Source organism: Amblyraja radiata, chromosome 6 (genome assembly GCF_010909765.2).
Source record: "Amblyraja radiata isolate CabotCenter1 chromosome 6, sAmbRad1.1.pri, whole genome shotgun sequence".
Classification (NCBI taxonomy): Eukaryota; Metazoa; Chordata; class Chondrichthyes; order Rajiformes; family Rajidae; genus Amblyraja; species Amblyraja radiata.
The window spans coordinates 24,401,901-24,418,614 of NC_045961.1; the positions used below are offsets into that span (position 1 = coordinate 24,401,901).

At 37.4% G+C, this 16,714-nt stretch overlaps 1 protein-coding gene across 3 annotated transcripts in view; it reads left to right on the plus strand.

The window, feature by feature from the left end:
* Window positions 1-16,714, plus strand: part of tdrd3 (tudor domain containing 3) — an 83,765-nt gene that overhangs the window by 17,520 nt on the left and 49,531 nt on the right. For all 3 annotated transcript variants that reach the window (XM_033022316.1, XM_033022315.1, XM_033022318.1), the window contains 4 exons: window positions 6,358-6,518; window positions 10,149-10,290; window positions 11,753-11,824; window positions 13,920-14,066. In XM_033022316.1, coding sequence (XP_032878207.1) covers window positions 6,358-6,518; window positions 10,149-10,290; window positions 11,753-11,824; window positions 13,920-14,066 — 522 coding nt within the window. The remainder of the gene's footprint in view (window positions 1-6,357; window positions 6,519-10,148; window positions 10,291-11,752; window positions 11,825-13,919; window positions 14,067-16,714) is intronic.

Consider the following 16,714-nt stretch of genomic DNA (forward strand, 5'->3'; position numbering starts at 1 on the left):
AAATTGCATGATTCAGAAATGGAATAGATTGTCAGTGACATTTCAGGTTATTTTTCAAGAATCATACACTATCCCATTTCAGAGGTGGTGCAGTGGCTGTTTGTACTTAGCTGGACTGGAATAGTTTGCACATTCAGTTTTTTATTCTCCCCACATTTAAACTTCACTCAACTTTTTTAGGAAAACAAAGCTATTCAACACTAGAAATTTACTTAGAGATTACATCTTCATCCCCCATAGTCATGAACGTGGAGGATTACAAAACCAGTGCCTAACTTCTGACATTATTGATATGCTTGAAGCAAATGATGTACCAAGATTCAGTCAGTTAAATGTTTGCTTGATGTCTTGTATAGGATGCAGCCAAGTTGGATATGTTAATGATGTAGCTACATGCTCGAAATAGGTATACAGCACAGAACAAACCTATTGGCCATCCATGCTACCCATCAAGTACCCATCTATACTAATCTAATTTTCTAGCATTTGGTCCATTGTCATGTTCTGGATTGTTTTTCCAGTTGTATGCGGTGTGTTGTTAGCAGGCCAACTGATTTTCGTCTCCTATATTTGTACAGTGTAAGTTCTGACCATATGTACAGACAAATCCATGTTGCTGAAGCAGTTGACGTTTTGTGAAAATGTGATTTGAAGTCTCATTTTGTTTGTGGGATCGCTATGGCGATAGCATCTTGAGGAGAAAGGACAAGCTGTGCTCCCATGTGGGAAGGTGGACTTGGATATTTTTGTATCTGATGTTCAGATGTTGGTGCTGCCAGAAATGTGCCCAACTGAGATCAATGGAAAAGACATGTAGAATAGAACTGCAGCAGGCTTGTGTAAACTGAAGTCAAACAGGCAAAACATCAAAGTGATGTTAATGATGCACTGAATAGGGAACAAGATTCAATCCATCACATATTCAAGTCAGTTAATTGTCATATACACCAAAGTGCAATGACATTCTTTGTTCATGTGGAGCTTACAGACTAAATAGCAATGAAGATAGATAAAACAATGAATGCAACGACAAATGCAAAACAGCAGAATAATGCCAAATTGTTGTGCAGTCTGAGGTAGTGTGAAAAGAAAATTGAAATACATCAATGGAATATGTCTGAGGTACAGTTAAGAGGAAGAGTTCATGGCAGCACCTCGAGGAAAGGTGTATGAAAGAGATGATTGGTTCAGGAATCTGATAGGGGAATAAGCTATTCTTAAGTCTGATCACTGAGATTTCAAGCTGTTGTATCTTCTGGAAGCTCGAAGTGAGAAAAGTGAATGGCCAGTTTGGCAGTCATCTTTGACAGTTCTTCTAGCCTTCCTGATGTGGTGCACTGTGAAGATGGACAAAATGGAAGAAAGTAAAGAACCTGTATTCACCATTCTCTGCAGGTTCAGCTAGTCAAGAGCAGAGTAGTTGCATACCATACTGAGATACATCCCATCTTCTATAGCGCATCTATAGAAGTTGGAAAGAGTCATTGTGGACGTGCCAAATTTTCTGAGATGTGCTTTCTTAATTACCATGAAGTGACCAGTAAGGTTGCTGGCAAAGTGAATGCCTAGGAAATTGAACTTTAACTATTGTTAACGGATCTCGATGCATTTTGTTTTAACAATAAAAGGTAAGGTATTTACACTTTAAATTGATTTCATTATTTGTAACCACTGTAGTATTACATAGTTATTTTTAAGTTGCTTTCAGGATGCTTTCAATGAATTCAGAACATAACGCTTTTTTCTTTCTTCAATGCGAACAGAATAATTGGAGGTCACTTACAGTTAGTTGAGAATATTCTGGGTCAACTGCCTGCCAATGTGCAATGTCTCTCCTAACACCGAATAAACATACAGTGCCCTCCATAATGTTTGGGACAAAGACGCATCGTTTATTTATTTCCCTCTGTACCCCACAATTTTGGGTTTGTAATAGAAAAAAATCACATGTGGTTAAAGTGCACATTGTCAGATTTTATTAAAGGCCATGTATAAACACTGCTGTAATTTCTACATGGTGAAACGAAAATGTATAAAAATATGCTATATTAAAATCTGACAATGTGCACTTTAACCACATGTGATTTTTACTATTACAAATTTCAAATTGTGGAGTACAGAGGCAAATAAATAAACGAATGATCTTCGTCGCAAACATTATGGAGGGCACTAAGTGGGAGAAATTAGAAAGAGTGTAATTCTATCTGAGAATTTTGATCTTTTTTTAAATTACCACTTCAAAATTGGAATTTATAAAGGCTATTTTCTAAATTGTTTGAAATATTAAAGGTGGTCTGAATTCTACCTCCTGTTGGATTGCCCATGTTCAATTTCAACAATGGTAGTGCTATGCAGCAGTTTCTTTTTAAGTTTCACACTATACTTGGGAACATTGATTTTAGCTGCTTTTGAAGAAAAAACCTAAAAACAATTCCTCAATAGATGATAAAGAAAATTATGAATTATCTGAGTGCGCTACAACATTGTTCATCAGCACAAAGGAAGGTTTAATTTTGGCCCATTATATTGTGTGTTCAGCTTCATTTTGTTTTTGAACCCTATTTCAATTATCTTGTTTATTTTCAAAAAAGCATGCATCTAGTTCTTCTTCCATCAAGAATGTTGAATCAGGCTTCTATTAATGTTTGTTGAAAGTACATCCTGTCTTGACTTTTTTTTCCACTAGCTTTTCATTCTCTTTTGGTTAAGTAATGCACTTGAAATGGCCAACTATGTACAGGAAACATTACAAGGCATTTCTATTAAATAATATAATATCAGTGTCAAGCAGATGAGGTAGTAACTAAATGCATTAGTGAATGATAAAACAGAGCTTATAGATAATATAATATGAAATAAACAAACTGCTGAAAAGTATTCAAAAGTATTCAACCATTAGAGCAGCATCTGCAAAGTGACAGACTATTCAGAGCTAATCTAAGTTAGGAAACAAGTATGTGTTAAATTTCAGAATGCAGAAGGATGGAGCCAAATTTTCGATTTTGTTTACAGCACGAGTAAGCTTTGTGTATACCAACACCTTTACATTATTTAATATTGCCAACAGGTTTTCTATGAAAAGGATTCCATTTATTTTACTTTAAATTCAGAAAAATATTGTTTTTATTTTGACATTTTGGAATAAATACTGTTTTCTGCTAGTGCAGTTTTGCATTGTTCTGAGATGGAGAGCAGAAGATTTCGTAAGTCCTCATCCATGCCTTTTTAATGTAATGAATTAACAGGCTTTCATTGAAGAGAAGAAACTGAAGAATTATAAAACTTAAAATATGACATACCCTAGATCTGTGCATGCATCCTAGTTTTCTGAAGAGCAATCTACAAATATTATGGATCCATTAGTTTTGATCGTTTAAGATGCAAATATTTGGAGCAGTCCCAGCAGATTTGAAAGGTAACAATGTATCTTCAAAGATTATTGGCCTGCTAATGAGAAGAGGATTTGCCAGTGAACGATGACAGGCCTTCTCTATGGCCTTATTGCTGCGGAAAATGCCATGTGTTGTACAGTTTTCTCAACTCAGTGGGCCAGCTGTACGTTATGACCACATGAACACTTTATGTCTGCCCTCTGCTCAAATTCTGGTTTTTGTCATGGCCAATTTGTGAACTTTGCATTGTGCTCGTCAATGAATGGATTCATAACGTAGGGTGGTCGTGAGATGGATAGTAGGATCGGTATTTACGAAAGAAAAACATGCAAAACATCAGGTAAACAGCTGCAGTCAGTAGTTAAGCAGTATGAACAAAATACTGTGGGCAACCAGGATGTGCTTAATCAGGGCCATCATTATTTTATGAAGGAAAACAAGCCAATGACAATCTGTGTTAAGATGTATTGCATATAACAAATAATAAGAGGGGGACAGTGGATGGACAATCTAGATTTTAAAATGACATTTGTTAAGCTTGTGCATACAAGAATTTTACCTAAAATGAACATTTAATTGTAAGGGGCAATGCATTTGTATGGCTGGATTTTACATGAATCAGTTTGTTCTTAGAGTGTCACCAGCTATCTGCCATCATTGTTCAACTTCCATGCAAGCACATTGAGGTACTTAAAAACAATTCAAAGCTTCTGACACTGGCAGGTACATATAGACAGAGCGCTTGAATACCAGGATGGTTCCATGACGATCAGACCCATTGTTAAGGATTGAGAATTAATGAATGGCTGGATAACTGAGCAGCAATGAATGGGTGTAGCGTGTAAATTGTGTATTTACAGGGACCATTATTGATAAGTTTTATTGTCACAATGTTAAACTATGATTAGTGATTTAGGTGTAATGACTATTCTATATCTGGATTTAAATCTATTGATGGTGTCATTTATCTCCCATGCAATTCACTAAGAGTTGTTTTGCAGATCCAACAAGACTGTGGGGGGTGCTCAGCATCAGCTGATTAATTATTGCAGTTTAAAGGAGAGGGCAAGAAATGAATGGGCGCAGTGCAATGCAAGGGAAAATCAGGGTTCAGTGACTGAGAATGATGAAAGCAGAACAAGCTAGATACCACTTGAGTATTCTAACTCCAAACTCCATCTTCCAAGATTACTTTAAGATTATTTTTTAGGCATTTAATTTAAACAACAGCCACTGGCTGAAGAAATTCAAAAGGATTGTTACTCAACAATTTAAGAAATTATTACTTGGTGGTGTCTTGAATTGTCAGTGGCCAACTCCTTGCTTTTACCCTGCTTCTAGACACTCTAACTGAAAGAAGTATTATCTCTGTATCTTTTTTTTTTTTTTTTTAATATTTTATTTTATTAGAAGTAAGTACAGTCATATGGCACCAAAGTGCCTAATATATATTTTCATAATACATTTTATGTACAACTTCTTTTTTTTTTTTTTTGTTACACTGAAAAAAGATTAGAATAAGAAAAAGAAGTTAGATAGTAAAGGATAGAAAGATGTGAAATATATAGTGTGTGAAAAAAGAAAACGAGTAAATGAAGAAAGTTGAGAGAGAGAATAGAGAGAAGAAAAGAAAAAAAGAGGAGATCATTATTTATAGTCTTGACCAACCCTCGTCCAGTCCTGAAACAGTTATTTTTTACAATTGTGTTGCACCATATGATTCCAAAAAAACGACGAATGGAGACCAACTCGTTATGAATTGGTCTGATTTATCCATTAGGAGGAATCGCATTTCCTCAAGATGAGCGGTGTCCAACATACTTGCAATCCACATTTTAAGCGTTGGTATTGATGTACCCTTCCAAAATTTAAGAATTAATTTTTTTGCTATTATTAAACCATAGTTAAGGAATAGATTTTGAGATGTGTTCAATTTATTCCCATCTTCCATTACGCCAAATATAATAATTTCAGTATTAGGTTCCATTCTTGTCTTGAATAATTTTGTAAATATTTCAAAAATATCATTCCAAAATCTATAAAGTTTTATGCAGGAGACTAAGGAGTGTGTTATAGTTGCCTTTTGGGCTAGACATTTATCACAAGTGGCGGATATATTTGGATATCTCTGTATCTACTCTTGTCAAGCCCAGTAACAATATTGCAAGTTTCAACACGATTACCTCTCATTCTTCAGTACGAATTGCTCTTCAAACAATAGACTTGTTATCCCAAAAATCAATCTTGTGAATTTTTGCCATTTGTTCTTTGATCAGCAATGTATTCTTCAGTTGAGGAGTTCAGACCTGTACACGCCGTTCCACCTAAATACTTTTTTGTACATTTATCATTAGCCTTCCTAATTGCTTGCTGTACCTTGTGATGGGAGATGTCCAGGTCCCTCAATGCCAACATCTTTTAATCTTTCAACATTTTTCTATCCTCATGTATTATCTTGTTTTTTTTTCCTACTTTTAACTTCCATCGTCATGTTCTTGACAATTCATTTAATCAACCATGTCCCACTGAAGCCTACCTGCATCCCCTGCATAGCCCCACATAACTTCCAAACTTTAAATTATCAACAGGCTTTAATATATTTTACTGTTTACTCGTTCAAATCATGGCTAGAGATTGTGACCAACTTGAATCCCAGCGCCTTTCCCGCAACCAATAGTCATAGCATACTTAATGTTCTGCCCTCAATCTATGCCAAGGTGTTATTCCCAATATTGTGTACTTCAATTGTGTTTAGTAATCTCTTGCATGACAATTTATCAAAAGCTTGTTTGTTAAGTTTTATAAGATTTTTTTTATATTTGAGGTTTCTCTGCTTCGAGTAATCTGCTGAAGTGGGTAATGGAGAATGTTTGCATTATTAGTCAAGTAAGAATTTTTATTTATAGAATGTAAAAATCTCCCATGAACAAATTTCTAATTTGAATGCTAATGTTTTAACAATTAGCTGGAAGGTCCATGTGTCTTACAAATACAGAAGATCAGGAACATCTCTGCCCCAAAAGATCACGCGGAATCTCAAGCTGCACCAAGAATGTTGCGAGTGCAGTTTACAGATGGACATGTAAATTGTATAGGTGTAGAGTTCAGCCATCTGTCAAAAATCAGGTAAATATTCTATTTCACTTTCAGTCCTTTATTTTGTTAATCACAGCAACAGCATGGAAATAGGCCCTTCAGCCCCTGTTGGCCATCCTCATTACGGTCAAGAAATTGGAAAGATTTTTAAGTTACCAGTTGTTTGAATATACAGTTGTTTAAAATACCAGACCAGTAATTTGAGGATTTGAACTACGAATGCAGATAAGTGTTTGATTCCACTGGGGCAGCTGTGGAACTTAAATTCTGTTAATAATCTGCACTTTTTAAAAAGAAAATTTGCCTGTGGCAGAGAATACCACAAAACGCATGATTGTCATGAAAAGTCATCTTTCCTTAATTGCACTTCAATGCCTCTAATGCCTACTGCACATCACCCCCATAGTTTGATTTTTAGCACCCATCCGAAAAAGGATTCCAGTTAACTTTTAAATTTTATAGATATAAATGTTTATTTATGAATACAAACATTAAATCAGGTCTCATGACTGCTTTGAGTACCTGATAAAAAATTGAATTGGAAGGAGAATACTGCAGACCAGTCAGTTTAACATTTGTCATCGGGGAAAAATGTTTCAACCCATTATTTAAGATGCTGTGCAGGGCACTTTAAAAAAATCAAGGCAATCGGGCAATGTCAATGTGTTTTTGTCGATGGGAAATCATGTTTTGACTAATTTATTGGAGCTCTTTGAAGAAATGAAGTGGGGATAAAATTGAACTGGCAGATATTCTGTACTTTGATTTCAAGGAAGTTTGATTTGGTGCTTCAAGGTTACCAGAGAAAATAAAAGCTATTTCCATCTTAGGTAAGAAATTGGTGGAGACTGAGTTCTGAGCTGCAGGGCAATGGCATTAGAGCATTAGAGGGATTCTGCACATAGTTGGAATCTGGAATGCAATGTCTAATGGTGGAGGCAGAGACTTGCAGCATTTGAGTATCTGGGCAAGCATGTCCAAAACCAATGAATGGAAGGGTCGGGACCAGTTGCTGGTAAATAGGATTAGTATAGGTGGGAACATGATGGGTGACTTGCACACAGTTGCTGACGAACCTGATTCTGTGCTGTTTGATTCTGATGGATTGAGATGCCATTATGCAATATTTTCGAAAGGCTCGTATGCAGGTTCAATTCGGAAAGCTAATGGAATATTAGTACTATGGGAATCGAATACCAAACTAAGGAGGTGGGGTTATGCTTCAATTGCATGGGGCAATGAGGAGACTACATCTGGATTGCAGTGTTTTTTTTAAGGATGCAAATACATTGGAATAAATTTAGAGAAGGTTTATTATACCAATGCCTAGAATGGGTGGACATACAGCACAGACATTGCTTATTTGATGCACCAAGGCTGTGCTTAGCTTCAAGTCCCCATATATGTTAATTGTACTTTTTTTAACAAATCTTCTTGTATCCATTCTCACCCTCTCTCTGCCCATAACTCTCCCTATCCTTGTGTACCTTCTTCTCTGCCCAGCCATTCACCTCCACATCAGGCCCAATTTGAAATGGCAAATTAATGTAACAGCCCACGCCTTCCCTAGGAAGGTGGATAAGGTCTGGCCTGCATCCATTGGAGATGAGAAAAATAAGAGGGGATTTGATTGAAACATGTAGGATTGTATGAGATCTTGACAGGATTGATGTGGAGAGGATGTTTTCTAATGTGGGAGAATCTGGAAACTGGTTACTGCTTAGAAAATAATTTCGACTTCCCTGTCCCAAATGTGGATAATTCGTTATTTTTGATGGTTGAGTCTTTGGAACACCCTTACCTTGAAAGGCCGTGGAAGTAAAGTCTTTGAATTTTTAATCCAGAATCATATCCTTAATAAGCAAAGGACTGAAAGGTTACCCCAGGTAGATGGATGTGGACAATGGAACATAGTTTAACTTGTCACTGCCCATTGAGTTTATTACTTTAGAGAAATCACATGCTGTAAAGAACTGTGCAACCATCAAAGGAGAGTGAGAGATGGCAGTTTCCAGCACATCCAGTTTGAGGTAAAGACAGAGGCCATTGGATCCTAGTTTTCTGTCAACACCAAGGAGCAGTATGTGCTTGTCCCTGACAATGTGCCATATTTGCTGTACTGACCTGGATAAATCTCAACTTGAGCAGCTGTGCCACTCACCTGACCCTGATCAACATTGGTCATTGGTGGCAGGCAGTATATTGTGCCTTGGTGGCTCACTTTCCTTCAGGCAATGTGGTGATCACTTTAAACATTTCCTTGCTGTCAGAGTGCACAGAGCAGTAGTGAAGGCAACTGTTTGTGCCAGTTTCCTAGTAAGCTGACAGTAATGCATCTTTATAATGATTCATTTTAACACTGATTCTGCTTGCACTTTCAAACCTAAGAATGCATAATTGCAGAAGAAATCATCTACTTTATGGTTCTTATGCTAGTTGAGATTTGAACTTGGTTGTTTAATTCACAACTATGATAATCTCCATTGTTTAAAAAAAGATATGTAATTTATATGCTTATTTCGTCATGCAAGCAGAAAGGTCAGACATCAATTGCAGAAGGAAAATTTCATCTTTGATCAAAGCTCCTTTCCTTCACAAAATGTATGAAGAGCCAGAGAGGATTTGGTCCTTTATTCCAGCGCATAGAGGACATAACAATTCTAAACTTGCATAGTAGGTTTGCAATAATGTTGGCAGTATTGACAGAAAAAAATATATTGGCGCCTGACAATTCTGAGTTGATGTATCATTTTCAGTTCTCCATGCTAAGGAATAATGTGATTTTAAAATTCGATCTGTATTTAATCCATTTGATTGTAGGATTGGTGATGTGCAAATAAGTCACTGAACTGGAGTGTCTATTAATTGGTATGTTGGTAAATTGAGTTTAGAATAATTTGAGAAATGTTCTTGGGTATTACTGTAAGGGTTTTTGGGGATGACTAGGCTTTGCCTTGAGGACTAATAAATCTGAATAATAAATTTCAAATTTGTAACAGAATTGTGCATATTTGGTAACTCTGAGATATGACACCACAAAATACAATTCAAAATAATTTATATTATTAACTTTAGTTGATGGAAATAGCAAATGAAGGAGCTGCGTGGGCTAGCTAGCTTATGTGTTGAATGCTTTTCTAATTTTAATTTTTGGGTCCTGGTACTTGAAGTAGCTTTCAAGATTCTGACCAAGAACTGAGAAAGCATGGTGTTGCATAATAGTTGTAAATCATGTTGATGTCATTAGTGGGACAAAATGTCTTTACTTGTACTTTAAACTCTAACTTAGTGTTGAATTGCGAAAAGTAGATTTTCAAGTTTTGCTACACCCTTTTGAGTTCGAAAAGGAATCTACTAAACTTTATTTTAATGATTTGTAATTACAATATGTTACTTGAAATAATTGTTGTAGTGATGAAATTGATTCTAAATGTCTGTTTCTGTCACACACTGGTACTGCATATGTTTTAACGATCTTTTATGATATGCTTAAGTTGATATTGTACGAAGCAATAGAAAAAGTAAGATGTGTTACTCATGGAAATATTAAGAAATTATTTGCACTAATGTATCTTAATATTATTCCATTATTAAATCAATTAAAGAAATGTTAATTAATGTGACTAGTTACCTTTTTTTCGCTGACCTGTTTCCTGATAGCCTGAACACCCCACCTGGAACAAAAGTAAAGTTACTTGGAACTATTAAAATAAGAAATGGATTTCTTTTGTTGCATGACATCAACATTGTTGTCCTTGGTGGTGATGTGGATCAGCTAATTGAAAAATGGAAGTTGCAGCGGGTAAAGTAACATTTTTTAATTCAAGAATTCTCAATTTCTTTGCCAAATTTAAAACTTTTTGGTGTAAATGACAATTAAACAAGTTGAAAAATAGAACATAATTATGAGTTGTATATAGCCGATGAAGTTATAAATAGTTCAGTGTCTTGGATTTTCCAAATAAATTCTGATATGCTTTGCATCATTTTTGTAAATGTTGATATGTTTGGAAAAAATACTTTGACAGACAAAACAATACAATACCGTTTATTGTCATTTGAACCTCAAATGAAGTTCAAACAAAATTTAGTTTCTGCAGTCATACAACAGGAAAAGAACCAAGACACACAACACAATTTACACAAACATCCATCACAGTGGATCTCCTCCTCACTGTGATGGAAAGCAATGTCTTGTCTCTCCCCTGCTCTCCACTCTTCTCCCGATGCCAAAGCCCCCGGCGGGCGATGGTAAGTCCTGCGGCCATTAAGGCCGCGCCAGGCGATGCAAGGCCGCGCTCCGGGTCTTGACGTTGGAGCCCCCAGCGGGCGCTAGCAAATCCCGCGCAGGGCGATGTAAGGCCCCGCTCCGGGTCTTGATGTTGGAACCCCCGGCGGGCGCTAGCAAGTCCTGCGGCCGTTAAAGACGCACAGGGCGATATAAGGCCCCGCTCCGGGTCATTTTCAACTCAGGCGGGAGAAGTTGCTGTTGCGGGAGCTCCGAAAAGCGGTCTCCCACCAGGGATCCGCGAGCTCCCGATGTCACCATCCACCGGACCAGCGGCTGGAGCCTCCGAGCTCCGGAGTCGGGTCGCAGCTGCGCGCCACCACAGCTCCTCCACACTCCGAAGCTGGCCAGCTCCATGATGGTGAGTCCGCAGGCTCCGCGACTGGAGCCCCAGGTCGTTCTGGTTGGAGGAACGTACCAAAAAGCGCGTACCAATTAAAAATTCATAAATATTGCAGGATCAATGCTGCATATCTATTGAAGCAACTAGATTTTATTAGCTCAAGAAATAATATATTAATATTTTAATAAAAATTTGTTGCAATCTTAATTTGTGCCATGATCCTCGCATGGATCTTTCATTCTTAGCATTAAGATTAAGGGGAAATGTTAAATTGTCAGAAGCTTACCACACCAAGACATAAGTGTTCACTTGTGCCAGGTGACTGATCATAATTTATGTGACATGTTTGAAAATTAGCATTAAAGTGTAGCTGCAGTTGAAATATTGAATGTATTTGGGTAAGAGAAGATTGAATGCTTTTATTGACTGAACACTTTAAAATATTTGGCAATTAATCAGTTGTAGCTTTACATTCAGTTTTATATTTAGAGCATCTTTATATTCTGTGTTCTGTGGTCTACATTTTTTTAAATTGTTCTCAGATGTTGAATTTAATTGTTCAATAGAAAACAAATTGTTTCCAGTATCTATTTGAAGAGCACGGATAATAATTATTGGGTTTTTTCCCCCTAGAGTTTGGCAAAGTACAATAGAAGTAATATTGGAGCTGAAGGTGGACCACCTCCTTTCGTCCCTTTTGGGCAGGTATTAAATTATGCCTTGTTTTTCAGATAACGATTTGCTACAAGCAAAGACTTTGCAATTATGTGGCATCTTCCAAGTACTTGGAACATCAGCATAATAGATTTTAGTCGCTGTAATCACCAAAGGAATGTTAGATTCAAATAATGCCACCTGTGCAGGCAGATATGATACCAATTTGTTATATGGCATAAAAGTACATCTCTAAAACTTCTGTGAGGATAATGTGCTCCTCTTTTAAGTCCTGAAAATCAAAACAAAAATTAAAGCTGCAAATGTTGGAAATACTCTGCAACAATAGGAAGAGAAACATGCAACACATATTTTACAGTTTATGAGGGGGATTAGCAGTTTACAAAAGGCATTGAAAGCCTGTCATGTCCAATGTGGTGTCTATCAATATGTTGAAGAGAAAGGAAAAATGGATGATCGCAAGATCATATTAAAACAAAAAATCTGGTAACTCAGCACAGGCCTGTGACATTTTGGAAGAAATGGTTAAAATGTTCCAGTCCAAAATCCTTTACCTGAACTGGGAAAGAGAGAAAGACTTGAGTTTTAAGTACGGCAGAAGGTCAATCACAGGTGGATAGAATCAAGAAAATCTCTCAAAGGACAAATCTAAATGAGGGCAGTTACAACCACATTAAGATGTCTTGTCTGCGTATTGTGTTGTAAATAGTGAGGTCGTGGCCTGCAGCTAGAATGAATATTTGATAAAAAATAAGAAAAAACTAAGCTAAAATGAAGATGGTCAGAAATGGCCAGTTCTGATGGAGATGGAAAGGAATAATAAATTACCACTTTCCCTTGTACTGAAATGTAAGTAAGTTTATTGGCCAAGTATTCACATACAAGGAATTTGCCTTGGTGCTCTGCCCACAAGTAACAACATGACATACAGTGACAGTTACGAATAACTCAGAAAACACTAAACATTAATAATAATAAAACATTAATGATAAAACACCATTGATCAAGCATGTGAACCAACAAAATACCAGATCAAAGGGGGGCTACAGATTTTTGGCTGTTGAGTAGAGCAACTACTCGTGGATAAAAACTGTTTTTATGTCTGGCTGTGGCATCTAACATGCATTTCTGCCTTTCCCCATTTCTGATGAGTCTTGGACCTGAAATGTTAGCTGTTTCTCTTTCTACAATGGTGCCTGACCTGCTAGGAGTTCACAGAAATTACTGTTTTTATTTCAGATTTTCAGTAAACTACGGTGGTTTTTGAACTCGCACTCATGTCCCAATATTCAATTCATAATTTTCTGTTATTGCTGTCATTTCTGGCATGATGCCAGCATCAAACACCATTTTACTCCTCCCTTTTCTGCATCGTCTCTGCTACACCTCGATCTTCTACGTATTTGCCCTTCAACACTCCCTCCTTTTCCCACAGCAAGTTGCCTTGATGACTTGTTTACTTCACATTCAGTGCCTCAAGACAAAGTTTTCAGGTTAAAATTATGATCTAGTTGCCCTTGCAATTAACTGCTTATGATGCATACTGCTGCACTTTAGATGGTCAAATGCAGATTGTTTGACAGCAGTACACTTGATGCACCTGCAGTCGTGACCACCATCTTTTGATTACCTGTGCATGTAATTATATGCTCTCCTCTCATACTGACCTTCCTGTCTTCATTTTAAACCTGAGGTACAATATTCTGAACTAAACATTAGTCTTTCAAACTTGAGTTAAAAAAAATTGGTTGTCATTTGTATCTCCTTCAAAATACGTCTTTTTATATTTGCACTTGTCTAATTACTACAATTTTTCCTTTCTGTTTTCCATTTTATAACAATTCTGAAGAAGGGTTTCAAACCGAAACATCACCTATTCCTTCTATCCAGAGATGCTACCTGTCCCGCTGAGTTACTCCAGCATTTTGCACCTCTGCTCCCTTATTCTACATCTTCTTGTAACCTGTGGAAATGGGGCATTTATTTTTAGTGATTTATCCAGAAGTAGTAATGCCTGATAGACTCATTACTTTGTTTTTCTTTTGTTTTTTGAGATGTTTGTGTTTTACAACAAAATAGTGTCTGTTGATATCTGGTGATATTGTACCAACCTGTTTTTCCCCAGAAATGTATGACTCGTGATCTAGTTGATAGCAGAGATCTTGATAAAAGGAAAACGCTTCAAGTTGTTAGCGCAAATAAAACTGGAGGTGATGATGAATTTGAAAAACAAAGAACTGCTGCGATTGCTGAAATTAGCAAGAATAAAGAGGTACCATATAACACTCATGATAGTTAAATATTTTCTACTGCTGATGAAAATAATGTTCAATATTTTGGGTGGAAAGAGATGTTATTTTCAAGATGCGGTTTCAGATTCTCTATTTCTCACATGAGCAAGCTTTGTCTTTGGGGCTATCTGTGAAAAATGTTAAGCTGAGGAATTGGTGGAAAGATTAAAAAATGCTTTTAGGATGAGGTTTCAGGATATTATCACTATCCGTTAAGAGTTCTGGTTGGACATTCCAAGCCAGCCTGGATTTTCCTATTCTGCTCAAAAAGTGGTGTTATCAGTTTTAGCAGTTCACCTGAATATATATGGTTTATATGCTGATATAAAGTAGCAGGGTAAAAATCAATAAAAACCACAACAGTGATTTGGGAGTTAAGCATGATTTCAGGCAAGTTGGGATATTTCGGATTGAAATTGAAATTTCTCTGGAGAGGCACCAGGCGTTCCTCTCAAGTTTCACAGCACTTATATTCACTTTCCGGATCAGGTGAAGTTCCTGTTCCAATCATTTGGTTATGTACACAGTCGATTTTATACTCATCCTACTTATCCCTGCCACCAATCTTTTCTGTAGCCAGCAGTTTGGTTATCTGGTATGGCATTACTTTTGATCCAGCTTACTTGTTGCGAGTGATTGACTGTATGCCAATGTGATTCAGTGAGCGTTGCTGGCTCACGTTTTTGAGCTTTTATGGTCTTGTATTTTGATTTCCATTTCCTTCTCCTCCTCCTTTTGTTTGGCAGATTAAGTTTAATGTGGATAAATGTGAGGTTATCCACTTTGGTATCAAAAACAGGAAGGTAGATTACTATCTAAATGGCATCAAGTTGGGAATAGGGGAAATACAACGGGATCTGGGGGGTCCTTGTTCATCAGTCCATAAAAGTAAGCATGCAGGTACAGCAGGCAGTGAAGAAAGTGAATGGCATGTTGGCCTTTATAACAAGAGGAGTCGAGGAGCCCACTTTTCAAGAAAGGAGCTAGAGAGAGAAAACTAGGAATTACAGACCAGTTAGCCTGACTTTGGTGGTGGGAAAGATGCTGGAGTCAATTATTAATGAGGTAATAATGGGGCATTTGGATAGCAGTAAAAGGATTAGTCCAAGTCAGCATGGATTTATGAAAGGAAAATCATGCTTGACTAATCTTCTGGAATTTTTTGAGGGTGTGACAAGTGTGACAAGAAGGAGAGCCAGTGGATGTAGTGTATCTAGACTTTCAGAAAGCCTTTGATAAGGTCCCGCATGGGAGACTGGTGACTGAAATTAGAGCACATGGTATTGGGGGTAGGGTGTTGACATGGATAGAAAATTGGTTGGCAGACCGAAAGCAAAGAGTAGGAGTGAACGGGTCCTTTTCAGAATGGCAGGCAGTGGCGAGTGGAGTGCCGCAAGGCTCGGTGTTGGGGCCGCAACTGTTAACCATATATTAATGATTTGGAAGAGGGAATTAGGAGCAACACTAACAAGTTTGCAGCTGTCACAAAGCTGGGTGGCAGTGTGAACTGTGAAGAGGATGTTAGGAGGTTGCAGGGTGACCTGGACAGGTTGCGTGAGTGGTCAGATGTGTGGCAGATGCAGTATAATCCACTTTGGTGGCAAAAACAAGGGGGCAGATTATTATCTCAATGGGTTAGGTTAGGTAAGGGGAAGGTACGGCGAGACCTGGGTGTTCTTGTACACCAGTCACTGAAAGTTGGCATGCAAGCACAGCAGGCAGTGAAGAAAGCTAATGGAATGTTAGCCTTCGTAACAAGAGGATTTCAGTATAGGAGTAGAGAGGTTCTTCTGCAGTTGGATAGAGCTCTGGTAAGACCACATCTGGAGTATTGCGTACATTTTTGGTCTCCTAATTTGAGGAAGGATATCCTTGTGATTGAGGCAGTGCAGCGTAGGTTCACGAGATTGATCCCTAGGTTGGCGGACTGTCATATGAGGAAAGATTGAAAAGACTAGACTTGTATTCACTGGAGTTTGGAAGGATGAGGGAAAACTTACAGAAACATATAAAATTATAAAAGGACTGGACAAGCGAGATGCAGGAAAAATGTTCTCAATGTTGGGCGAGTCCAGAACCAGGGGCCACAGTCTTAGAATAAAGGGGAGGCCATTTAAGACTGAGGTGAGAAAACGTTTTATTTTTTTTTATTTTATTATTTTTATTAGAAGTAGACATATTATAAAGTATAGTTGCATATTATAGTAGAAAAACTTTTCATATACATCAATCATACATTATTAAAATTTTCAATTGTCGATTACTTCTACTTCTAGTGTTTTTTTTTTATATGGAGAAAGAGAGAGAAAAGTTACAAATTTAAAAAAACAACAAAAAAGGTGGAATGGATTACTTATAATACGTCATTAGAGATAGGTTCGTAGATTATAAAGTTTTCACCCAGAGAGTTTTGAATTTGTGAAATTCCCTGCCACAGAGGGCAGTGGAGGCCAAGTCACTGGATGGATTTAAGAGAGAGTTAGATAGAGCTCTATGTGGAATCAAGGGATATGGGGAGAAGGCAGGCACGGGTTATTGATTGGGGACGATCAGCCATGATCATAATGAATGGCGGTGCTGGCTCGAAGGGCCAAATGGCCTCCTCATGCACCTATTTTCTATGTTCATA